Source organism: Elgaria multicarinata, chromosome 15 (genome assembly GCF_023053635.1).
Source record: "Elgaria multicarinata webbii isolate HBS135686 ecotype San Diego chromosome 15, rElgMul1.1.pri, whole genome shotgun sequence".
Classification (NCBI taxonomy): domain Eukaryota; kingdom Metazoa; phylum Chordata; class Lepidosauria; order Squamata; family Anguidae; genus Elgaria; species Elgaria multicarinata.
Genome location: NC_086185.1, coordinates 23,600,714 through 23,624,890, shown reverse-complemented (window position 1 = coordinate 23,624,890; position 24,177 = coordinate 23,600,714). Strand labels below are relative to the sequence as shown.

At 50.3% G+C, this 24,177-nt stretch overlaps 1 protein-coding gene across 1 annotated transcript in view; it reads left to right on the top strand.

Moving 5' to 3' along the window:
* PHKA1 (phosphorylase kinase regulatory subunit alpha 1) overlaps nucleotides 1-23,721 on the top strand; it is a 40,378-nt gene extending 16,657 nt beyond the window's left edge. The window contains exons 14-33 of the mRNA XM_063141983.1: nucleotides 711-845; nucleotides 1,594-1,703; nucleotides 3,086-3,230; nucleotides 3,363-3,441; nucleotides 4,007-4,182; nucleotides 7,713-7,889; nucleotides 8,423-8,511; nucleotides 9,838-9,974; nucleotides 10,747-10,903; nucleotides 12,190-12,269; nucleotides 15,438-15,516; nucleotides 15,972-16,101; nucleotides 16,463-16,564; nucleotides 17,480-17,595; nucleotides 18,213-18,251; nucleotides 19,681-19,725; nucleotides 19,843-20,013; nucleotides 20,575-20,628; nucleotides 21,242-21,442; nucleotides 21,780-23,721. Coding sequence (XP_062998053.1) covers nucleotides 711-845; nucleotides 1,594-1,703; nucleotides 3,086-3,230; nucleotides 3,363-3,441; nucleotides 4,007-4,182; nucleotides 7,713-7,889; nucleotides 8,423-8,511; nucleotides 9,838-9,974; nucleotides 10,747-10,903; nucleotides 12,190-12,269; nucleotides 15,438-15,516; nucleotides 15,972-16,101; nucleotides 16,463-16,564; nucleotides 17,480-17,595; nucleotides 18,213-18,251; nucleotides 19,681-19,725; nucleotides 19,843-20,013; nucleotides 20,575-20,628; nucleotides 21,242-21,442; nucleotides 21,780-21,953 — 2,396 coding nt within the window. The 3' untranslated portion in view covers nucleotides 21,954-23,721. The remainder of the gene's footprint in view (nucleotides 1-710; nucleotides 846-1,593; nucleotides 1,704-3,085; nucleotides 3,231-3,362; nucleotides 3,442-4,006; nucleotides 4,183-7,712; nucleotides 7,890-8,422; nucleotides 8,512-9,837; nucleotides 9,975-10,746; nucleotides 10,904-12,189; nucleotides 12,270-15,437; nucleotides 15,517-15,971; nucleotides 16,102-16,462; nucleotides 16,565-17,479; nucleotides 17,596-18,212; nucleotides 18,252-19,680; nucleotides 19,726-19,842; nucleotides 20,014-20,574; nucleotides 20,629-21,241; nucleotides 21,443-21,779) is intronic.
* Nucleotides 23,722-24,177: the final 456 nt, after the last annotated feature.

Genomic DNA, 24,177 nt, shown 5'->3' with positions numbered 1-24,177 from the left:
GGATCTCTCTCTGTGGGTGTAATTGCTCGGTGGGTGTCCTTGGGAGGAGAGGAGCTTCTGAATGCTGCTTTAAAACCTTGCGTGCGTTGGGTCTGGAGCTACATTCCAGCCCAAGGCCTTCTGGCAGCTGCCCACATCTCTTTCAAGTGGCCTTGCTGGGTGAGCCTTGCACTTCCGTGGTGCTCTTTGCATTCTCCCCATCGAGAAGAGGATCTCTTCTCGATCCTCCCAGAGTGCAGGACACGGAATAATGGGCTCAAGTTAAAGGAAGCCAGATTCCAGCTGGACATCAGGAAAAACTTCCTGACTGTTAGAGCAGTACGACAATGGAATCAGTTACCTAGGGAGGTTGTGGGCTCTCCCACACTAGAGGCCTTCAAGAGGAAGCTGGACAACCATCTGTCAGGGATGCTTTAGGGTGGATTCCTGCACTGAGCAGGGGGTTGGACTCGATGGCCTTGTAGGCCCCTTCCAACTCTGCTATTCTATGATTCTATGATTCTTCCAGTCTTCCATGCCTCTTCTCCTAAATCCTCACCCTCCCTGGGGTCCTCCCCCATCTGGGTGGCCCAGACATAGTCTCAATGATTGTGCAAAGTAGCCATGCCTTTTAGAAAGGACTGGATGGAGAACAGGTGTGTAAGGAGGAGTTCCTTCTGGTGTTCCCCCCGTCTGTCTGGCTGCTGACCCGCCCTCTTCCTCCCTGCCAGTCTGCATCCTGGCTGAGACAGATGACATTAAGGCCCTCTTGCAGAAGGAGGACATTGAAGTGGAGACGGTGGCAGATGTCTACCCCATCCGTGTGCAGCCAGCAAGAATCCTCAGCCACATCTATGCCCGACTAGGTGAGGTGGGGTGGGATACGGGAGAGGCGTCAGTGCAACCATCCAAAGGAGATGCATCAAGACCTTCCAGAGGCAGCATCGCTGGGTCTGACGAGGCGTTGATGGCCTCTGGGCTGGGAGCCATATTTGCTTCCATAGGACCCGCGTTGGGTCACCTGCTAGGCAGGTCTCTCCTCCCCCCATGAGATCTGTTGGTGCAAGATGGATGGAAAGGTGTGTGTGGCCAAGCTGGTTCCAGGACCCCAGCTGGCCCCAAGATTCTCCACTGAGGGGAGGGGTCTTAAGCCTGCGTCCTGAGCAGTTTGCAAGGACATCATGGAAAGCGACATAGCTCAGTGGTGGAGCCCATCCCAGGAGCCCATCCCAGGTTCAATCTCCAGCAGCATTTACAGGTAATATTGGAAAAACTCCTGGCTGAAGTCCTAGCGAGCTGCTGCTGCCAGTCAGTATTGACAATATTGGGCTACATGGACCAAGAGAGAAGTCTGACTCGATATAAGGCCATGTCCTACGGATGCTGCCGGGAGGGAAGGATTTGTGAACTGGCCAGAGAGCTTTGGCTCTTGGGCGGTATAGAAATGAAAATCAATCAATCCATAATTTGGGGGTTTCCCTCCCTCTCCCCTAGATTTTACCTCTGAGTTCTACAACAAGAGGACAGTGTGCAGAGTGGGTCTGGCCCCCTCTCATCTCTTGAGGCAAAGCATTGGTTTCTGCAGCGCTGTCTAACCCGTCTCTTCCCTGGCAGGCCGTAACAAACGCATGAGCCTGAGCGGGCGGCCCTTCCGCTACATGGGCGTCCTTGGGACCTCCAAGTTCTACGACATCAGGGACAATATCTTTGCCTTCACACCACAGGTGGGTACAGCAAGAGGTACCCTCGGGCCACAATTCCCAGGAGCACAGAGTCTCCCATGGGTGACCACAAGGGGAGAGAAGCAGCAAAAGGCCCTTCCGTGAAGGGAAAATTGATCTGAGAGGCTCTCAGTATGTTGGCTGTTGAGCGCATGGGGCAGGGCGGGGAGGTGTTCACGCTGCTCTTTGAAATGAGACTCTTGGCTTGGAGCTTCGTCACGAGAGCCAGTGTGGTGTAGTGGCTAAGGTGTTTGACTGGGAGTCAGGAGATCCGGGTTCTAGTCCCCACTCGGACATGACAACCCACTGGGTGACTTTGGGCCAGTCACAGACTCTCAGCGCAACCTACCTCACAGGGTTGTCGTTGTGAGGATAACATGGAGAGGAGGAGGATTATGTATGCCGCCATGCGTTCCTTGGAGGAAAAAAGGTGGGATGTAAATGTAATAATTAAATAAATAAACTTGGTCGGGGGAACAAGGAAGGAGTGGTCTGATCCAGCCATGCCTCCTCTTTTGCACACATAATTAAGCTCTCACAAGGCCAACATAATAAAGCCTTCTTACTAGTTAAACCTTTAAGAGATATAGAGGACATACTGTATGTAAGATCATCTACATATATGACACAATCTGACCTCCCTCCCTCCTCTTGCCCCAATTTTACAAACCACAACCAGCAACCTAGATTGGCTTGCCAATTGTACTTGCACACTCCTTAATCACCGATTTGTGAGCGTAGCTTAAAGGTTTTAAAGGGCAGCTAATCCGGCTGGCTTCTTTCCCCTTCTGGGCTCCTTGGCTAACCCCTGCTTTCTCCCATCATTTTCTCCCCCCACACACCTTTTTGAAACTCCATCGCACAGGTATAACGCAGGTATATTCCTCTACACTGGGACTGTTTGGCTTAGGAATATATGAGAAAGGGGAGACCGTTTTCTCTCTCTCTCTCTCATAATACTAGAACCCAATGGGGCCACATCCCAGAAAGCTGATTGGTGGGAGATTCAGGACAGACAAAAGGCAGGACTTCTTCACACAGCACAGAGTTAAATGATGGAATTTGCTACCATAGAATGTAGCGATGGCCACTAATTTGGATGGCTTTAAAAAGGGGTTAGGCAAATTCCTGGAGGAGAAGGCTATCAATGGCTACTAGTCCTGATGCCTCGATGCCTCTCCATCAAAGGCAGTATGACTATGTACACCAGTTGCTGGGGAACATGAGTGGTGTGTGTGTGTGTGTGTGTGTGTGTGCTGTTGCACTTGTGGGTTCCCAGTCAACAGCTGGTTGGCTGCTGAGTGAACAGAATGCTGGACTAGATGGACCCTTGGTCTGATCTAGCATCAAGTCTCTTCTTGTGTCCTTCTGTGCCTTACCTGCAGTTCGTAGACCAGCAGCAGTTTTACCTGGCGCTTGACAACAAGATGATAGTGGAGATGCTGCGAACGGACCTTTCCTACCTGTGCAGCCGCTGGAGGATGACGGGGCGCCCAACCATCACCTTCCCCATCTCCCATACGATGCTCGGTGGGTTTCTTATTAGGTCTCTCCAAGGAAGCAGGCGGTGGAGAATATTGACAGCTGCAAAACGTGGCTGAGCTGTTTCCTTCCTCTTGCACTGTTATCATCTCTTGTGGTTTTTTCTCTCCATGTTAAAAGATGAAACTGGGACCAGCATCCATCCAGCTGTCCTGGCCACACTGCGGAAGCTGCAGGACGGGTATTTTGGAGGGGCAAGGTAAGCAGCGGTGGCTTATCCCTCGGAGTGTGGACCTCCAACGCAGGGCAACCAAAAGTGTATGTGGGGGGGGGTGTGATCCTCTCATCTAGCCCTCCATGGGCTAAAGGATGGGGCATGCTTATGATCCCTAACATCAACAGGGTGTGGCTATGCCCTCTGATGTCACTGGGTCATGTCCTGCCCCCTGGAAGAATCCTAGAAGCCTTTACAGGCTGGAGGGGCAACCTCTGTGGGTTGGGTTAGGCCGGAAATGGCCCTCCTTGCTCTGATGCTACCAGATGGTAGCATTTGTGGACTCTTGTCTGCGCATCAGGAATGATGCATACAGCACTTCAGGAACGGTGGAGTGCTTTACAATGAGCTTTTGAAGAGGAGTAGGACAGAGCCAGGTGTGGAGTGGGAGTTTTGGACATTCTGGAAAGATGCATTTTCCAGAGCCAGATGTGTGGCCGGCACTTGGGCTTCCTTGATTTGTCCTCGCGAACCAGAAGGGATAGGTGTTCGCGGTGGCGGAATTCCAGCTGCTCCTGTTTCCTCACCCTGCCCCTTCCGATTCCCACAGGATCCAGACTGGTAGGTTGTCAGACTTTCTCACCACTTCATGCCGCACCCACCTCAGCTTCATGGACGCTGGGCCGGAGGGTAAGCTGTATGCTGATGACTATGGGCTCAGCCTTGACAGCTTCAGCGAGTTAGACCCTGAGGACTGGCTGCATGGCTTTCAGTTGGCAGAAGATGGTAAGGAGATGGTCACCCCCACCCCTTCTTGCACTTGGAGAATGCTGTGGTCAGGAATGCCGGATTTCTTAATCCAGCCCGTAACGCCACAGCCCTCTCATCTGCGCCTCACTCCTCTCATTTAACCACTTATCTTAATTTCTGTCCTCCTTCTCTCTAACCTCCTTCTCTCTAACGCTCACTGAGGGGTTAGTAAGACAGAATTGCAAAATTGGGCAAGTCACAGCATTGGCTGCTAACAGAAGCAGCAAGGATGCCTCTCCTAGAACCCTTTTTTGAGTGGGGATCTTTTCCCAAAGGTGGACGTGTTGTTCACTGTTCAGCTAAGTAGCATTTTTGTAGTTCAGAAAGGTTCCATCTCTCTGTAGCTCTTGCACACTTGGCTCTCTGCACTTAAATCTCAGTGCAGGTCAATGCTTAGGAGCCAGCCGGCTGACAAAGCTTGTAAGGCCAGACTAGAGAAGGAGAAGGAAGGGGCTTCATCAAGGGGCTGGTGACAAACCTCTGAAGGCTTGTGTCACGACACAGGCCTCACACACCAGGCCTTGTCGCACACAAACCCTCCTCAAGCCAAGCGCCACCACTTGAACGACCTGAGGGTTGGATAAAACACAACCTTTCCCTCATATGAGAGGGTAAAGGCTAGAACCTGAAAAGGTTTTACTGTGTATGTAATAAGCTGAAAGTTATACATAAGGTGTTTACGATAGTAACTGTAGAGCAGGTGATAAAGCCAAGCAGACATGTGGTTTGAGGTAACAAAACAAAATAAAACATTTATTTTTGTTGAACAGATCTTAGTTACTTCAAATTCAAGTTAACCTGCTTAATCTACTAGTTCTAATAATGACCATAATCTCAAGTCTCTTAAAATCTTATCTCCTTTCACTCTCCACACCACTGACAATCCTAACTGACACTCCCCACTCCCAACCAACTAACCCACCCACCCCAAGCTCTAGACTCCTCCATTTATACTCCTCCCCTTTCACAGCATCATCAGCCACGCCCACTCAGTCCAACATTCTGCACTCACTAGACATACAAAGGCAGGCATACCTAAAGAATAGAACTGTGGGGGTAATGCCACAGCTTGTCTTTTGCTCCCAAGAGTGTTCCCTCTACCCCCCGCCCCAGGATAGTATGTGCTGAACTGGGGCCTTAGTCAAAACAGTTGCCAGAGAGCAATGCTCTGGCCACCCTTAGGGTCAACTGGGATAGACATCTGTGGCCATGGTTGTCCCAGAGATGGATACGGCAGTGTCTCTTATAGGGCTGACCAGAGCAGTGAGCTGCACAGGAGACTTTGTTAGGCGGAATGGAAAGAGAGCAACATGCAGCAGTACATAATGAGCCATGTTTACGCAAACAAATACAGATGTGCTATGGATTACCATACCTTCCTTGGACGACAACACAGTCTGGTTAAAGTGTTCTCCCCACACACACACTTAGCTCCCTTTCTATTCTGCATGAAGAAGAGTTTCATGTATTTTGAAAGAGAATTTCTTCTCACACCAATGAGAGCATAAGAAAAGCCCTGCTGGATCAGACCAAGGGTCCATCTAGTCCGGCATTCTGTTCACACAGGGGCCAACCAGATGCCCACGGGATGCCCAAAAGTACGACAGGAGTGCAATAGCATCCTCCTGCCCATATTCCCCAGCAAATGGTACACATAGATATACAGCCTCTGATACTGGAGGTAGCATATATAGCCATCAGGACTAGTGACCATTGATAGCCTTCTTCTCCAGGAATTTGTCTAATCCCCATTAAAGCCATCCAAATTGGTGGCCATCACTATATCTTGTGACAGCACGTAGTTACACTATGGAATTTGCTATGTGAAGAAGTGAAGAGATGCTGTGTCTAGTTTATATTCTCTACAGCCATGGGCTAGAAGGTGTGTCCACTCCAGTGTAGAAGGATAGAGACCTCTCTTCTTCCTCCATCCTGGGTCCTGACTCTCCTCCCTGGAGCTGTCCTTCACCGTGTCCTTGGTCCCCTGCTTCCCTGCCTACTCATACCTTCTCCTTAACTCTCAGTCCCTTCGTTCCATTAACGGTCTCTGTAACCGGCTTGTGGTCGCACCCTCCCTACCACCTCAGAACACTGGTATGGATTTCGTGTGTTTGCAGTGTCTTTGCTGTGTGCTCAACCCACCCCTTGAGTTGGTGGTGCATGAGTGGTTCATCCAGGTTACTCGTTGCCCCCAGCAGCTGCTGTCCATGTCCAGGGGTTGAGCAGGTACCCTGCTCGGCCTGCCGATCGCTTGAATGTTTTTGGAGTGGTGCACCAGAAATGCCTGCCAGGCTCCGGGGGCTACCTGGGAGCAGCTGCTCTGGGCAGGTTGCCCCTTTTGGCATGGAAAGATTCTTCCAAGCTCTGGCCGACGTGCTGCTCATTTTGGAGGGTGGATGGCCTCCGGCGATGCAAGATTGAGCATGGTCTGGGTGGCGGCTGGTGTGGGCACTGGTGGGAGCAAGCGCTGCCAAGCGAGGGGGGACCTTGTGGTGACTTGCCGCTCTATGGCTCTCGGGCTTGCGCACCTTCCTCCGCCTCTACCAGGAACGTGGAACTGATGGCCTGCAGCCACAGATACTCCTAGTCCTGAAATGAGATGTGACTCCTATTCCAGGGATTGAGTTATCTGCATGGCCAGTCATTGTAGGTGTCTGCCAGTTTGCCTAGCAAGCAGGGGATCGCTGTTCTCTCTCTGTCTTCCTTCACCTCCCTGCTTTGTATAGTTTGTAAAGCAGGAGTAAGTGCATCCCAGGTGTTTTGGACTCCAATTATCCCAGATCATTGGCTATCATGGATAGGGCTGTTTGGAGCTGGAGTCCAAAGCAGCTGGAGGGCACCAAATTGCATGCCCCTGCAGTGTGAAAATGCCCTCTGTATCAAATGTGTTACAAGCAGTGCTGAAGACAGGGATTATTTTATTTATTTAAGCATTTTTATGCCGCCATTCAGCCAAAAAAGGCTCTCACGGCGGCTTACAAAAGTATTTCTTGACAGTCCCTGCCCACAGGCTTACAATCTAAAAGACATGACACAAAAGGAAAGGGGATTGGGAGGGAGGAGGAGGGGGAAAAGGAAAGCAAATTCAGGCACTACAATCTTAGTTGCAAAGTTCAGCAGTGACGGTTGGTAGGAGGAGGGAGGGGGGCTGTCAGCTGGAGCTGGACCCAGGCACGATGGAGAGGTGCCTGGCTGCTGCTTCCTCCCTCACTGGTGGCCTCTGCAGAGACAGTTGGTAGCAGGAGGAAGGGGGGCTCTCAGCTGGAGCTGGACCCAGGCACAATGGAGAGGTGCCTGGCTGCTGCTTCCTCCCTCACTGGTGGCATTTTGTTGGGTGAAAGTGGCCCTGCCATTGCTCTGTCCCTTTCGCAGTCTGGTGCCGGAGAGAGCGCAAGCGTGGGCAGGCCATGCCGTGTCTCTCCCCCCACCCCCAGGGCTGGCCTCCTCTCTGGGAATTGTGGGTGCAAAGTAACACGAGGCTCTTTTCCCCCTTGCTGCTCTTCCAGCCGACATTTGCGACGAAGTGGCTCAGTACTTGGAACACCTTTTGCAGAGCACGGCTCCCAAGAGCAACCTCCCCCCCGTGGCTCCGAAGGGCGGGCTGGATCGCTTCCGTGCCGCGGTGCACAGCACCAAGGACCTCATGTCTCTGGTGTCCAAGGCCAAAGAGCTGCACGTTGAAAGTGAGTGGGAACCTACGTATCAGCGTGGTGGGCTGCCATTGCCTGTTCTCTGCTGTCTTCAGGCTTCCTTCTGTGTCCTGGGGTGAAATGGTTTTCTGAATGCCCCTCTGGGCCTGGGCCTGACAGCTCTACAGGGGTAATGAGTTCATTTCCTGGTGCAGTGAATGCCTACTTCTGTTTCTTCATAGAATCATAGCATCATAGAATAGCAGAGTTGGAAGGGCCATCGAGTCCAACCCCCTGCTCAATGCAGGAATCCACCCTAAAGCATCCCTGACAGATGGCTGTCCAGCTGCCTCTTGAAGGCCTCTAGTGTGGGAGAGCCCACCACCTCCCTAGGAGGTTCAACCTCAAAGAGGAGGGGGGGTCTTGGATCCCACAGCAGCTGCATGCCCAGCCCTGGAACCCCCTTCTGCCCCAGAGACACAGTCCTGATAAGGGAAATGCAAAGCCAGGATGGTGCCGGGGCCTTGCTTGAAAGGCGACACGCTGCGATTCCCGAACCCTTTGTTCTCTGTCTGTCTGTCTTGCAGATATCAACATGTACATCCCCTCCAAGCTTTTCCAGGACTCTCAGCCGTCCGTTAACTTGCTGGGCTCGGCACAAATGCCAGAGACCAAGGTGAGTTTCCTGGACTGCACTTCTGGACTCCCTGCCTTGTCTGAGACATGGCTGCTGTCAGAGTTGAGGAGTCTCAAGGCACAGAAACAGCTGAATACCAGTGGGCTTCTGGAGCTCTCCCCTTTCCTGTTGGGTGGGATCTTAGTTCAGGAGAAGGGAACAGGCAGGGGCCGTTCGGGATGACTGGCTGTCTATACGCCCTAGCATTTTAAGAACATAAGAAGAGCCCTGATGCTGGATCAGACCAAGAGTCCACCTAGTCCAGCACTCTGTTCGCACAGTGGCCAACCAGCCATCGGCCAGGGATGAACAAGCAGGGCATGGTACAATAGCACCCTCCTGCCCATGTTCCCCAGCAAGTGGTGCACACAGGCTTATTGCCTCGAATACTGGAGAGAGCACACAACCATCAGGGCTAGTAGCCGTTGATAGCCTTTGCCTCCAGGAACTTATCCAACCCCCTTTTGAAGCCATCTAGATTGGTGGCCATCACTACATCGTGTGGTAGTGAGTTCCATAATTTAACTATGTGCTGTGTGAAGAAGTCCTTCCTTTTATTTGTCCTGGATCTCCCACCACTCAGCTTCATGAGATGACCCCATTGGGTTCTAGTATTTTGAGAGAGGGAGAAAAATGTCTCCCTGTCCACATTCTCCACACCATGCATCATTTTGTACACCTCTATCATGTCTCCCCTTAGCCTCCTTTTTTCCCCAAGGTGAGCAATCCCAGTTGATGTAATCTTCCCTCATAGGGGAGATGCTCCAGCCCCTGAATCATTTGTACCCACTTCTAAAGGAACCCTGGATAATGACATCTCTGGTACTTTTACTGTGGGGTAGAGAGGGAAGGCATATTTGATTGTAGCAGAATTGAAATGATGTGGAATCTAGACAGCAGATTTGGTGAGAGGCAGGTCTTCCTAGCTGACAGTTTAATCACCAAGCCTTGCAGTCCAAAACTATCTGTAATTTGTTCAAGTGGCTGCATCTTCTGTTCTTAAGCGCCTAAGCAGAAATTGACATGTGTCTGCTTGGAAGGACTGCCTGCCTGCTGTGGAGAGCTGGGTCGGGAGGTGGCTCCTCTAGCTAGGAAACCCTTTGCAGCTCTTAGCTTTGTCAAACTCTGGCCTTGGTTGAAGCCTGTGAATTCTCAATGGAAGCTCTCCGGACTCCAGCCAGGAGACAACCTTGGCAGGAGTCTGCATCCCTGGGGCAGTTTAGCCACGTAAGGCATGTGGGGAGGGGTTCAGGGGGAGGTGTGCACAGGGACTTTGGCACAGATATGCCCTCTCTGAAGGCTGCCTGTCCTCCTTTTCTTAAGAAGCCAACCCCCCCTGCTGAACTGAAACTCCCCAAGGATGTGGACGGCAACGTGGACTGCCGGGCCCTGGTGGATGAGCTCCGCAAGTGTCCAACCCTGCAGGACCAGGCCAACTACCTCTACATGCTCCACACTCTCAAGTAGGAACACAGGAGGGAGGGGGGGTCCTTTTTCTTGCTTTTTAAATGCAGCTTCTATAGGAGTCCCACTGGGAGACAGGAGGGCTTCTCTGCTTGTTGGACGTTTCTTTCGGTATCTGCAAAACACAGCCTCAGTTAGCTGGCTGCCTCCCCTTCCAGTTCCGAGAGAGCTCCATGTTTGAGGCTGCCGTTGATCCCTCTGGGCGTAGACGAAGGCAGGTGAACCTCTGCCTCGTTCCAGGAGGGCTCAGAGCAAAATTAAAATGGAAGAGGGGAGTTGCTAGAGATAAACCCAATCTCCACACATCTGCAAGGCAAATGTGAGGAAGCTTCGGCCCTCCAGATGTTGGATTCCAACTTCTATCAGCCCCAGCCAGCATGGTCAACAGTCAGGGATGGTGGGAATTGTAGTCCTACAACTTCTGAAGGTTCCTCTGCTTTAAGGTCACGCCAGCTTCCCAGGCTTACAAGAGCATCTGCTGACTCCGCCAACACCTGTCTCATGGGTGGCACCATCTTGGATTGCTCTCGATGGCCAATACCCAAACGTCTACTCCATTGGCTCATATGGTGGTGCCAATGTCGAAAAGGGCAGTTGCCATCTTGGAAGTGGCAGTGAGGAGAATGCCAGGCGTGGGGAGCTCGTCTGGAGTCTAGTCGTGGGAGTCAGGAGCCCTCAGTTGCCTGAAGATCTTAGCTGGGCTGGAAATGGGAGGCACCTGAGCGGCTCCTTTCCTGATGAGCAGGTGCGGTGGTGGTTCTGTTGTTTTAGGGGGCCGGACTGGGACACGAAGATATATGGTGAACCAGGGACTACAGTCAGCAGTCTCCTCATGGAGCTCTACGGAAAAGTTGGGGCAACGCGCCAGTGGGCTTTAATCCGCTACATCTCTGGGATCCTGAAGAAGAAGGTGGAAGCTCTTGACGAGGTAATGGCTCCTCCAGTGGGGACGTGGCGGTCTCTGAATTTCCTTGGGGGGGGTGCGCACGTGGATTGACTTGACTGATTGAATTGAATTGCCTTTGGGGAATCGATTGATGATTGGATTGCCTGATGGAATGGAATTGCCTTTCGGGGTAGGCAGACTGAATTGGTTCCAGATTGAGAGTGGCAGAGAGAACCTAGGAAGCTGCTTAGAGTGTGACCCATCCAGCCTAGCATGGTCAACCCCGAAAGGGTTCCTGGCAGATTTTCCAGCCCTACCTGGAGATGCTGGGGTTCAGTCCTGAGATCTTCTGCCTGCAAAGCAGAGGCGCTACCCTTGAGCTCCTTCCTAAGGCCTTCTTCCCTGCCGTTCCTGTGATGACAACGATGGGCTTCATCCCACGTACCCGTTTTCCTCGAATTATCCCCATAGTGTAAAGCTGTTGTTGTTGCTAGCTAAATCACACTCCGGGCGGCAGCACTCCTAAGATCCTTTGCATACCAGGAAAGGGTTTAAGGGGGAGAAATGTAAAAAATCATTCAAAAATCAAGGGATGGCCCAATCCGATTCAAATTTGGTATGCTTAAAGCCCTCCTGGCGCAGAGCGGTAAAGCAGCAGTTTCTGCAGCTGAAACTCTCCCCACGGCCTGAGTTCGATCCCAGCAGAAGCTGGTTTCAGGCAGCCGGCTCAGGTCGACTCAGCCTTCCATCCTCCCGAGGTCAGTAAAATGAGTACCCAGTTAGCTGGGGGAAAGGTAATAACGACCAGGGAAGGCAACGGCAAACCACCCCGCTATAAGGCCTGCCAAGAAAACTTCAGTGAAAGCTGGCGTCCCTCCAAGAGTCAGTAATGACTCAGTGCTTGCACGAGAGCTTCCTTTCCTTTCCTAATACTGTTCCAATTTTGATGACTTTGTCTTTAAAACTTACGCAGATGTAAGCATTTGTTTAATTTGTACTTTAAACATATCAAATCATTCTCCTGCGCCCCCAGTGGCCGCTCGGAGAACAGCAAAAGATTTGCTCCTAAAGAGGTAGTTAAACAGGTCAGTTCTTTTATATATGAAGCACGATTAAAGCCGGATGCATGGGAGTACTTCACAGTCAAAGCAGATTATAAAACTGGAAAACTTCGGCGTCCTTTGCAACGCAATTCGCAGTGATTGCACAGTATAACCCTGGTGTGATGAAGCTGGATAATGGCTCTGGGATTAAGAACTGGAGAACTCCCCCTAAAGGTAGGCTGACTTGGCTTTGCATTGTTGACAGTAGCTTCTTCCCCTGTGTAGGCCTGCACTGACCTGCTGTCCCACCAGAAGCACCTGACTGTGGGGCTTCCCCCAGAGCCTCGTGAGAAGACCATCTCCGCGTGAGTCTCCCCCCCTGCCTGGGCTGCTTTGGAGGACGAGTGTGTGCACACCTATAGGCATCACTTTGGTCTTGGGCCAAGCCGCTGGGTTGGTGTGGGGTGCATGTGGGCCTCTCTGAAAGCTGGTGGAACATGTCTGGGGAAACTCTCTGTGTGTCATCCTGTGTGGCAATTGCCTTTGCCTGTGTAATAGTAATAAAGAAGTTTATTTGTGTAGCCAGAGCCATTACAAACATATATAACCAAATAATAATAATAAAAAACCAGAATAGTCAAATATATTACAAATATATAAGATTACATTACATTCTGGGCTCCACAATTCAAGAAGGATGCAGACAAGCTGGAGCGTGTTCAGAGGAGGGCAACCAGGATGATCAGGGGTCTGGAAACAAAGCCCTATGAGGAGAGACTGAAAGAACTGGGCATGTTTAGCCTGGAGAAGAGAAGATTGAGGGGAGACATGATGGCACTCTTCAAATACTTAAAAGGTTGTCACACAGAGGAGGGCCAGGATCTCTTCTCGATCCTCCCAGAGTGCAGGACACGGAATAACGGGCTCAGGTTAAAGGAAGCCAGATTCCAGCTGGACATCAGGAAAAACTTCCTGACTGTTAGAGCAGTACGACAATGGAATCAGTTACCTAGGGAGGTTGTGGGCTCTCCCACACTAGAGTCCTTCAAGAGGCAGCTGGACAACTATCTGTCAGGGATGCTTTAGGGTGGATTCCTGCATTGAGCAGGGGGTTGGACTCAATGGCCTTGTAGGCCCCTTCCAACTCTGCTATTCTATGATTCTATGATAAGACTAAAATCATCCAAAAACATTGTTCTATAGACTCTATTCAGTCACAACTTAAAACCTGATCGTCATCATTAGAAAACTTCCTCCTTAAAATTGATGCTTTCAAAGCAAAACAGGCTACTTTTTCAGAAATGGATGGAGTAATATCCCCCAATAAAAATTTAATCAAGTATGGATGAGATCTATTAGGTCTTTAAACAAAGCTATCTTACATCTTTATAAATTGGGCAGACAAGCAGGTAGTGAGTTAAATCTTCAACTATATTAGATCCACATGGACAAACTCTTTCCTCCCTGGGGATCCGTTGGTAGCGTCCCTGAATCACTGCTGAGTTCATTGACTGGCACCGAAGAGCTGTAAATGCATATCTCCACTTAGAATTAGTTATGCTATTTAAATATTGAGGGTAAGGCATATGAATAGGCAATTTAGCATACCAGAGGACAAGTTTTGACAAGCAGGCAGAAGTGTGGTCAGCTTGGAAATAATATTTTAGGATATGAGACTTCAAATAATGTGCTGCTCTCTCAAAACTTAGAGCACCTAAAGAATCCAGAGAAAGACCATACAAATCAATAAGATGCAGAATTTCCTGATTCCAAGGCGGATTTATCTTATAATTGTATCTCGACATTTCTTCAAAGGCAGCCAAAACTAAAGCTGAGCCTATTCCTTTTCTCAATTTCAACCAGTATTTAATGGCATGTATATGAAGTATAGCCTTTGCCTGTGAGAATGCCCAGACCGAGGGGTGCACCATGGAGGAGAGCAGGTTTTGCCTGTAGGTGCTTTCTCCACCTCAGTGAGTTTTCGGAGAGGCGACTGGCACGCCCCACGTGCCAGCTGAGGTGAGGCCTTCTGTGTGTCTCCCAGAAGCCAGGAAGATCCTCGTCCTCTGCCCAACACATCTCTCTCTCACTCAGCATGGTGGGTCAGGCAGAGGGCACGCTTGTGGAGGCTTCACAAATGAGCCCAAATCTGGCACCCTGGAAACCCAAATTCTGTGCAAAGAATGCATGGCATATAGGCTCTGTGCAATTTTGTTTTGAAATCGAGATTTGCAAGAAACGTTTCGCCCCAAAATTATATATGCAAGAATCTGGTGGCAGAGGGCAAGTGGGGGAAGGGAAGGTTGTGAGGAAAGAACTTGGGAGTATGCCTTGCAGTGGGGTGAGGAGAGTATAGGCTTGCAAAATCTACTTCCCTCCCCGCTAGATTCCAGAGATCCACCAACCAGAGCCTGGCTTAAAAGACACACACTTAGAATTAAAGAGTTCTGAGTCCAGGATTGAACTGAACTCTCTCTCCTTCCACGCACAAATTCAGGCCTGCTCACATCCTGCTTCCTTAGTTCCAGGAGTATAATTTGAATAATTTGATGTGTGTTAGGGGGTGCAATTTGTTGTCATCTTTGCTAAACAATTGGGAGTCATGCTTCATATCAAACCAGGAGACACCGATTTAACTTCCGCTCGTTCCTGGAATACACAACACCCTGATTATAGGGTGTCTGAGCAGGCAGTGTCTGTGTGTTGTGCCTGGCTCCAACAGGCAGACAATGCCACCATAGTTGTAGTACTTTAGTTCTAGTTTTTGTGAACCGCCCAGAGAGCTTCGGCTATGGGGCAGTATAAAAATGTAATAAATAAAATAAAATAAAAATAAGTAAATACCAGATTTGTGGTTGCGCATGCTGAGCATAGAATAATATTTATTTATTTATTTATTACATTTATATACCGCCCCATAGCTGAAGCTCTCTGGGCGGTTTACAAAAGTTAAAAACAGTAAACAGTAAAAAAGTATACAAAATTTAAAACCATCAAAAACATAAAAACAACAGTATAAAAACAACAGTATCCCTTTAAAAACAACAGTTCTGGGTTCCCTTAAAAAAACGAACTTAAATGCTGTTAAATGCCTGGGAGAAGAGAAAAGTCTTGACCTGGCGCCTGAAAGATAACAGTGCTGGTGCCAGGCAAGCCTCATCGGGGAGATCATTCCACAGTTGGGGGGCCACCACCAAAAAGGCCCTCTCCCTTGTTGCCATCCTCCGAGCTTATTATTATTATTATTATTATTATTATTATTATTATTAATAATAATAATAATTATTATTAATTATTTATTACATTTCTATACCACCCAATAGCCGGAGCTCTGGGTGGTTCTCTGGAGTAGGCACTCGGAGGAGGAAATGATTTATGTCTTACCCGCCTCTCCACTTAGATCGAGGCAGGGAACAACAGCGAATATAAAACACATAGAAACTGATTAAAAATGTAGTATACATGATTAAAACATCCTTGAAATGGCTCTGGGGATGAGGCCGCCCTCATATCTCGCACCGCTACTTCCACAGCCCTCTGCCGTACGAGGAGCTCACCCACCTGATAGATGAAGCCAGTGAGAAGAACATGAGTGTTTCCATCCTGACTCAGGTGAGCACTGAACCCACTCTTTCATGACATTTTATTTTGAAATAAGGGTAACGAAATAAAGGCCACCAAAGGAAAGTACCTAATGGTTTCTAGGTACTAAACAATCCCTAAAGAAACAAAGGAATTTACTAATTATAAATCTTAAGTCTATAACTGATATTTTATGGAACGTTTACAATTAAAAAGGCCTAAACAGGAGCTCAATTCCTAATGAAAGTTAAAAAAATACCAAGTTCTACAACATGTAAAAGGCGTGTGTGCAGGTGTATGCCATTGTGTGTGTTTGTGCATATTAATCAGAAAAAATATATTGTGCATATTAATCAGAAAAAATACTTTGTTGGAGCTTTACTAAATGTTTGAAGCGCCTCAGCAATGCGAGACCCACTTTTATCTCCTGTCTGGGGCCCCACGGAGGCTAAGAGCCATGACCAGCCACTCCTCTCTCTGCACAGGAGATCATGGTTTACCTGGCCATGTACATCCGGACGCAGCCTGGCCTCTTTGCGGAGATGTTCCGCCTGCGCATTGGGCTCATCATCCAGGTGATGGCGACAGAGCTGGCTCATTCGTTGTGCTGCTCAGGTAGGTGGGCCTGTAGCCAAGCGCCCCCTCCCCCCCCCCCCGGTGCTGCTGCATCACCTGGTTCTGTCTGACGTGAACTCCTCCGTGTTCTAACCCCGTTGCGGCTCTGAACGGTCCCCTGGAGTGCCGCAGCGCAAGGATTGCCTCTCTAGGAAAGGCTGCTTCTGCCTCCGCATCGATCCCAGCCGTTGGGAATGGTGCGGCACCATGGTACCCACAAGGCCCAGGATCTGCCCACGAGACCCTCTCCCTGGAAACTCTTGTAGGGCTTGTTTCTCAAAAGGTGTGGGATTGTAAGCGAGTGGGCCAGGGCCGTGGGAAACTGCCTGTGATTTTTCGTGTTTTTAATCCTCTACTTCAGCTGAGGAAGCTACTGAGAGTTTGATGAATCTCAGCCCATCCCACATGAAGAATCTTCTGCATCACATCCTCAGCGGCAAAGAATTTGGAGTGGAGAGAAGTGGTGAGTTGGACTGCTTTAGGGTTTGGGGCCAGAAAAGGGGGCGACCCCTGGACACAGCGTAAATGGAAGCCAAACCGGAGCATGGGGAGGCTTTGACGTGGGTCAGCCCGATCTGCCTGGCCTTTGCTACAAAACACCTCCTCTGCTCTCCTAAGGATGTCAGAAGGGCCCTGATGGATCGGGCCCAGGGTCCATCCAGCCCAGCTTCTGACAGTGGCTTGCTTGGTGCCTCCGAGGAGCCCTTAAGCAGGGCGTGAGGGAAAGAGGCCTCTTCTGCTCCTTCCCAGCAAGGTGGTATTCAGCGGCACATGCCCTCCCAAAAGAGGAGTCCCAGGTAGCCAAACTCATGACAAACAAGCCACCATTGCGTTCCATTTGTGCCATCCACGTTTGCCATTACTTATTACGAGCGATTTACCCTCTTAAGCAACACGCCCCGCCTGGCGTGGTCTCCTTATTGCAACTTCTGCTGCCAGGCAGTGAACATCCCTCGGTTCCCCTCAGGAATGGTCTGTCGTGCTCTATTACTCCTTCCCCTATTGAGAACCTCTCCAAATCAGAGGTGTGGAGGTTGAACTTCCCTGACTGTCTCTGAACTCACCTTCAGCTAGATGGCGCAGATTGCTGGTGGGATTGAAAAGTTCTGATCGGCTTGTAACTTTTCCATGTGTGAATGTGCTCCGGACCGCTTTACGAACTGAAGTTGGCTTTCAGTTGTCTGGAAACAGGGATCCAGACGGGGTTTTGCCAATCCAAACCCCCCAAGGACGAAGCACATTTGGTGCTTACTCTGGGTGGGACTTCTGGACGTTCCGAAGGAAGGCCTCCTGGAGCACAAGGCGCAGGACGGTGGGTTGGGAACTCCCAAAGTCACGGTGAATGACGTTCTGGCGGTGCCTGCCCCTCTCCCTGCAGTGCGGGCCATGGATTCGGCAGTGACCCCAGCAGTTTCCATCCGCGAAGTCGGCCCCGCTGGAGCGACAAAAACGGAGCGTGCCGGCATTGTCAGGCTCAAGAGCGAGATCAAACAGGTAGGGCTGATCCCGCACCTCAACTGCCAAGGGTGTGTGTGATGGTGGAGGCCATGCCGCACTGTTTCTCTGTCCTCAAAGGGATCATAGTTTGGGGGATGTCTGGTTCCACCTCCTCCCCTGCACTGTAACGTATTTTCCTCCCTCTGATTTTATTCCTTGTTTGTGGGTGGGGCGGGTGGCCTTCTGTAAATTTACAAGCCGTGTTTTCCCACTTGCCGTTTTGCCGAAGAAAGGGAGCCAACGGCACGAGCTGCCGTTTCAAACGACGCAGGGTTGGCGGGCAGTAAGGCGGGGCCGCCGTTCCCCTCTAAAACGGCATAAACTCCCTCAGCTGATGCAAAGACAGAAAACTCCAGGTGGCTGCATGAGACGGCACCAGCATCTCCGCAGGCCAGCCAACGTCCTGACCTGGGTGGATGAGTCTGGTGAAACACACCCTACACTGAGCCATTTTTGCCAGTGTGGGTTCCACCGCCACCCCCTGGGGCGGCAGGCGTTGTCTGGCGCGCTCCCTGCAGCCTCAGCGAGGGCGCTCTGCTCTTGGGAAGGGGGCTGCAGGAACACCGTGGTTTGATCTCATTTCCTGTCTCTCTATCTCCTCTTTTCTCTTTCAGCAACTGGATAGGCGTAGGCAGTCTTTGTCTGAGATTAAGGTGAAATTCCTTCCTCCTCCTCTTCTTCCCTTCCTTTCAAATGTCGGCTGAGTCTGCCTTCTGCCCCTTCTTGGAAGTGTCTACGCCTGCGTGAGCAAACGGGCGAGGGAGGCTGGTGCAGCAGCGAGCTTGCGTCCCCCTTTCTCCACATCTCTTCTGTCCCTCGGCGACAGCCGGCCAAAAGAGCCGTTGGTTTGGCAAAGGCATCGTTTTCTTGTCTTCCACCTACGCAGCCCTTAGGAGTCCGGGAACCCTCTCCTAGAATTTAAACCGGGTCTGCCGAAACATAAGCGGCCAGGTGGCAGATCAAAAAGATGGCCTTGGCTCACAGTTCACAAGCCCTCTTGTCGTTCGGGCTTCTAGTTTGGGAGATGAGCTTACCTGGGGGAAAGGAAGGGTGGCAGGCAGCATCTTCCCTTCCTGCGTACTTCTTCACCTCCACTTCCGTTTCCAGAAGGTGGGGATTCCCAGGCTGCTCTGGAGGGAATGCCTGGAACCTTGGGCCTCAACCCCTGTAGGACCTCCAGCCTTTTTCTGCAGTGTGAGGCCTTCTTTGCCGTGATTTGGCACTGCCATCCCTTCGGAAGGCCGCAGCTGCGCTCAGCCTTACCTCTGGCAGCTTCCACAAGAAAAGGGTTCCAGTGTCGGAGCTGCAGGTCAGAGGAGAGTCCATTCCCAGCGGGGTCCAAGTGCAAGCCAGGTCATAGCCTTCTCTTTGTAGGACAGAACACTCTTGCTCCGGAGCACACTGAGCCCTGTGCACACGGCCGCGTTCCTAACACTCAGCATGCACGTCTTACAACCCGCACCTTATGATGCTACACAACAGCCCTGTGAGGGGTCACTGCTGCTCCCCTTTCACAGATGGGCAACTGAATTGCCTTGCCCATGACACCCAAGGACTTCATGGCTGACCAGGGAACGAGAACACCTAGTCCAGCTTCCTGCATTGATCACCCGACGGCCCTGTTCAGACAACACGCTAAACCATGATGGCTAACCGTTTTGAGTGTGTCATGTGAACCATGACTTACTGTGCTGTGTGAACTATTCCTAACCATGGTGGCAACATAACCACGGCTTAAACATGCTCACCAACTACTTGCTGCAAAAGGCTTAACAGCCTAAGCGTGACTTAGCGTGGTGTCTGAACGGGCCCTTCATCTCACTTCAAATGGTCACTTCTCTCCATTGCAGTTACTCCGCAGTTTTCACCACCCCTAATGCTGGCTTTTTAATCGGAGCGTCCATTAATCTTCCTCCCAGCTTTGCTTTTAACAGAAGATAAACCGTGGCTTCGTGTCCTAAACTGGCTCTAATTCTGCCGCCTTGGGAGGCCTGCCCAGTGGCCCGCTGCTGTGATTGTGATCTGTGAAGCAGCCTCTAACACGTTCTGCCTTTTCCTTTCCCCTCCCCTTTGTTTTTCTAGTCTGCCGGCTTGCACTCCTTGGAGGGCAGCGTCGAACCTTCCCAGGTAAAAATCTCATGCTGAATCTCTGCCTTTTTTTTGGAGGGCTGTGGATGGAAGCTAGGGACTCCCTGGATGTCCGGCCATGTGATTGACCCAGCGTAAGCACTCTTCTCTTCTCAGTTGTCCAAACACCCCATAGCTCCGGGCAGAGGCGTTGTGCATGGTAAACTGGAGGACCCACTCTCTAAGGATGGACGCCAGGGCCAGTGGCAGCGGAGACGGCGGCTGGACGGGGCTCTCAACCGGGTCCCAGTGGGATTTTACCAGAAGGTCTGGAAGATCCTGCAGAAGGTGAGACCTGACCCAGCCTCACTGGAGGTGGGGCGGTTTCTTCCAGCTTAGCTAGAAGTTGTCTGCTCTCGGTTGTCTGGGACTATTTGGTTTTGCTGACATTTTGGAGCTGGGGGTCATAATAGCAGACATTCAAGCAGGATAAACATGTGAGGCTTGCAGAATACTGAGCAAACAAGATGCTTAACTATGTCACAGGCTGCAATAAAAAGGATCATTTTCCTGTGACTGATGGGGAGGAAAAAAGATCTCTAGAAGAGTTGCTGAGGCAGGGAGCATATCCTGATGGGAAGAGAGAAAGTTCTTGGGCGTGGATGGTTTTTAAATAGATTGGTAAATATTCGAGGGAGACAGACCACGGAAGGCGATATTGAACTGGCTTCTGAAGATATGGGGATATTCATGGTCCCCAGCCACGCAGGCCTCCTCCTTTTCAACCTAGGCAGTGAATGCTGAGTTTTAGGCAAATTTTAAACCATGTGCCGTGTCCACTCCAATGTCCTCATGCCTCTCAAATTCGGACTGAAGGTAACAGTCCTCCTTTCTGGTCTTGTCCTCCAGTGCCATGGACTCTCCATCGAAGGCTTCGTTCTTCCTTCTTCCACCACCAGAGAGGTAAAAATTGGGGATTGTCCTCTTTCCCCTTTTAGGGAGGGTGGGGTTTCTTCCAAGACTGCCACACCTGCAGGGTGTCAAGCCATCTGCCAGCCATCGCCCTCATAGAATCATAGAATAGTAGAGTTGGAATCCAACTCCCTGCTCAATGCAAGATCCACCTTAAAGCATCTCTGACAGATGGCTGTCCAGCTGCATCTTGAATACCTCTGGTGTGGGAGAGCCCACGGCCTCCCTAGGTCACTGGTTCCATTGTCGGACTGCTCTAACAGTCAGGAAGTTTTTCCTGATGTCCAGCTGGAATCTGGCTTCCTGTAACTTGAGCCCATTATTCCGTGTCTTGCCCTCTGGGATGATCGAGAAGAGATCCTGGCCCTCCTCTGTGTGACAACCTTTCAAGCCCTCCTTGTATCGGAATGATGTTCTTGCTCTGACGCCTGGGTGTTGAAAGGAACGGCAAACCACAGGCTTCAGTGCATGTTTGGGGAGGTGTTGACTTTTCTGCCCTTGGGTGTCTGCTTGGGATGGGACTGATTTTCCCGAAGGTGCCAAAAGAAAAAAGGCAGGATATAAATCATTTAAATCAACCCGTGGCTTACCCCTCCCATAACAGATGACTCCAGGAGAGATCAAGTTTGCAGTCCACGTGGAGTCCGTTCTCAACAGGGTTCCTCAGCCGGAGTACCGGCAGCTCTTTGTGGAAGCCATCCTGGTCTTCACCCTACTGACAGATGTGGACATGCCCAGCATCGGGGGCCTCATTGCTGTGGAGAAGATCGTGCACATAGCAAACAACTTGTTCTACGAAGAGCAGGTGCGGGAGGTCTCTCTTGGCTTGGCCCAGGGCGTGGAGTAAACACAGATTTGGTGTGCGTGCCTGCGCCTGCATGAAGAAATGTTCCATCTGCATAACCTTCCCCACATTTAAAGCTTTTGCCGAATCGACAACCAAAGCAAAAAGTGAGAGCAGATGCTGCAAAAGCAGAGCGCACAGGGAACATAGACATGTAGGAAAGGCGGGCACGCTGGTTTCGTTTGCAGAATAGCAGAGTGGCAAAAGTTGGTGGGGCGTGTTGTGGGTATGGAAGCATCAGTCCAGAATTCTGGACTCTGGCAGTAAACTCCCTCTTCTCTTTCTCTGCTGGAAACAGAAAATCCTGGGTGCTGATGAGAACATGCTGGAGAAAGACCCGGCCACAGGCATTTGCAACTTGCTCTACGACAGTGCCCCAAGTGGCAGGTTTGGCACCATGACCTACCTCTCTAAAGCTGTGTTCACCTACGTGCAGGAGTTCCTCCCCAGCGGCGGTTGCACCATGCAGTAAGCAGGTCTGGATTTCTCAGCACGTTTGCAGAACAGCTGTGGGATTTAAGGCCAGCCTTAAGCCACCTTGTCAGTAAGTGCAGTCTGTCTCACCTATAAGCAAATTCTGTTGCGATTGAACTATTTTGGCACTGCGCTCTGGACACGAGCGTTGTACTGCAAATGGGCAGGCGAAGAAGGGTTCTTCCAGGTATTACAGGAGGACAAGGAGTGGTCTCTCCACAGACAAGAGTGTTTCACACATAACTCCCTTCACTCCCAGGGGAGGATCTATGCTTCTGGGAATGGATCCCCTCTGACTCTGGGGGGTTGTGGCCATTTGCACTGTTCCGGGTAGCTGCAGAAAGTGCCCGAGGGTTTCTCCGACTCCACATGTCTGTTTTTGTGGGTGCTCCTTCTCCTATGCAGTTTATTACTGGATGGGGTTTTCTCCCCATAGTGCTGGATTTTTGCTTGTGTCTGTGTGATTTTAATGAAAGCAGGGTCTTCCCTCGGGTCCCTTCTCTGAACCTCCCCCAGTAGTAACATCCTGAGTGCCTTTTAATGCAACCTTTGCATTTAGAAGTAGAACCAGCTTCATCACTGGTGACTCCCTCTTTTTGCACAGATGCAATGAACAGGATGCCTAAGCCATGGCAAGCAAGGCCTCTGGGCCTTTGGCCACCTCTGTTCAGGTGTCAGTCTGGACTAGATGGTGCTGCTAACCTCTCCAACATCTGCACTTTTGAAACAATCAAACAGCGGCCTTTATTTTTGTTTTAAGACAATGGCTTCTTCAGAACGCCTTTGCCAGCAAGTGCTTCATAGGGGAAAGGGGTTTGGGGAGCTTGACTTTCTTCTCACTGGGGGCTTTTGTTAGATCAAGATGCTGAAACTAGCCAGTTCTGCTAAAAAGCTTGGAGCAAGTGCTTGGCTCCCGTGGCTGCTTTTGGAGGAGGGGATGGTGGACGTGTCCCCAGGGAGAAAGTCTCTGGATGCCCCCATTCCAAGGAGGATTGGTGGGAAGGGGAGCTTCTTGGCTCAGGGGAAAGGATCAGTTGCTTTGGAAGGGCACAGAAAATGCCTGGCAAGCGGGGATCCTGTGTGTGCGGGAGTCCTTCTTGCCAAATATTTTAAAATGTCAAGCTGGCTTTCTGGGAAGGAGTCTACTGAGTATCCATCTACAGCAGGCAGAGAAGCTTAATATGCCGGAGTTTGAAACCCCTGTAGAGTGGCAAAGTTGGAGTTTTGGGAATGTTTTGCTCCTTGCTCCTTGCTTTAGAGAGGAAGTCTTGGCACTCCAGGGGAGAGCTCGGTAGCTAAAAGCCAACAGGATGTTAATTTCTTCCCTGGGCTAGCAACTGGGTCCCTTTTTTTGTTTGAAGCCACTGAGCTGCTCTTTGGTAACTGCGTTTGCTTTGCTTGACTCATGCCAATTTTTTTTGAGGGGGGGAGGCAGGGGATGGGATCTCGCCAAGTCCCAAACTGGAGTGCAACATTGAGTTTCCACCTAATTTTAAGGAACTGTGTTTGGGCTGGTTAATGCAATGCACTTTTGTGATAGTTTACCATCCCAGTCAATTGCACTTTTTGTTCCCTTTTCTTCAACAAGGGCTTTTAAACACTGCAACTTTTTGAAAAAAAAGACCTTGGTTTTTACATATGTGTGTGATGTTGAATGCAAGCCGCATTTTGGCTTTGGGTTTGCCCCACAACATTATTTAAAGATATACTGTACCATTGAATATGTTTGGAAGATTGAAAGCCTAGAATAAAACATCTCCATTTCATGATGTCTGATGTGTTGTTTTTTTACTTACCACTGGTGGCTGAAGGCGAACAAAGAGTAGGAAACTCAACTCCAGCAGTGATCATTCTCTACACCATTTTTGGTGGAAAGACAGGATATACATTTAATTAACAAATCAAGCAATCACCTGAGTGTGGTTCTTTATGTAATCAAAACAGAACCATCCATGCACAAGAGGAAGCCCAGAGAGCTTCTGCTATGAGGCGGTATAGAAATATAATAAATGAAAATGAAAGTATTAGCAGGCTCAGGGAAACAGAACGCCTACAGAAGTACAAAAATACTTTAGGAAAAGCCCCTAAGGGTGGGGGGATCCAAAATTGCTCAATGAAGGACTGCACATGCTCCGTGACCACAGAATGCGGACTGAGAGGAAAAATAATAATAAAGGGAAAGGGTGAATATAGTGGAGCTGGAATCCTGCCCAAGATCAGTC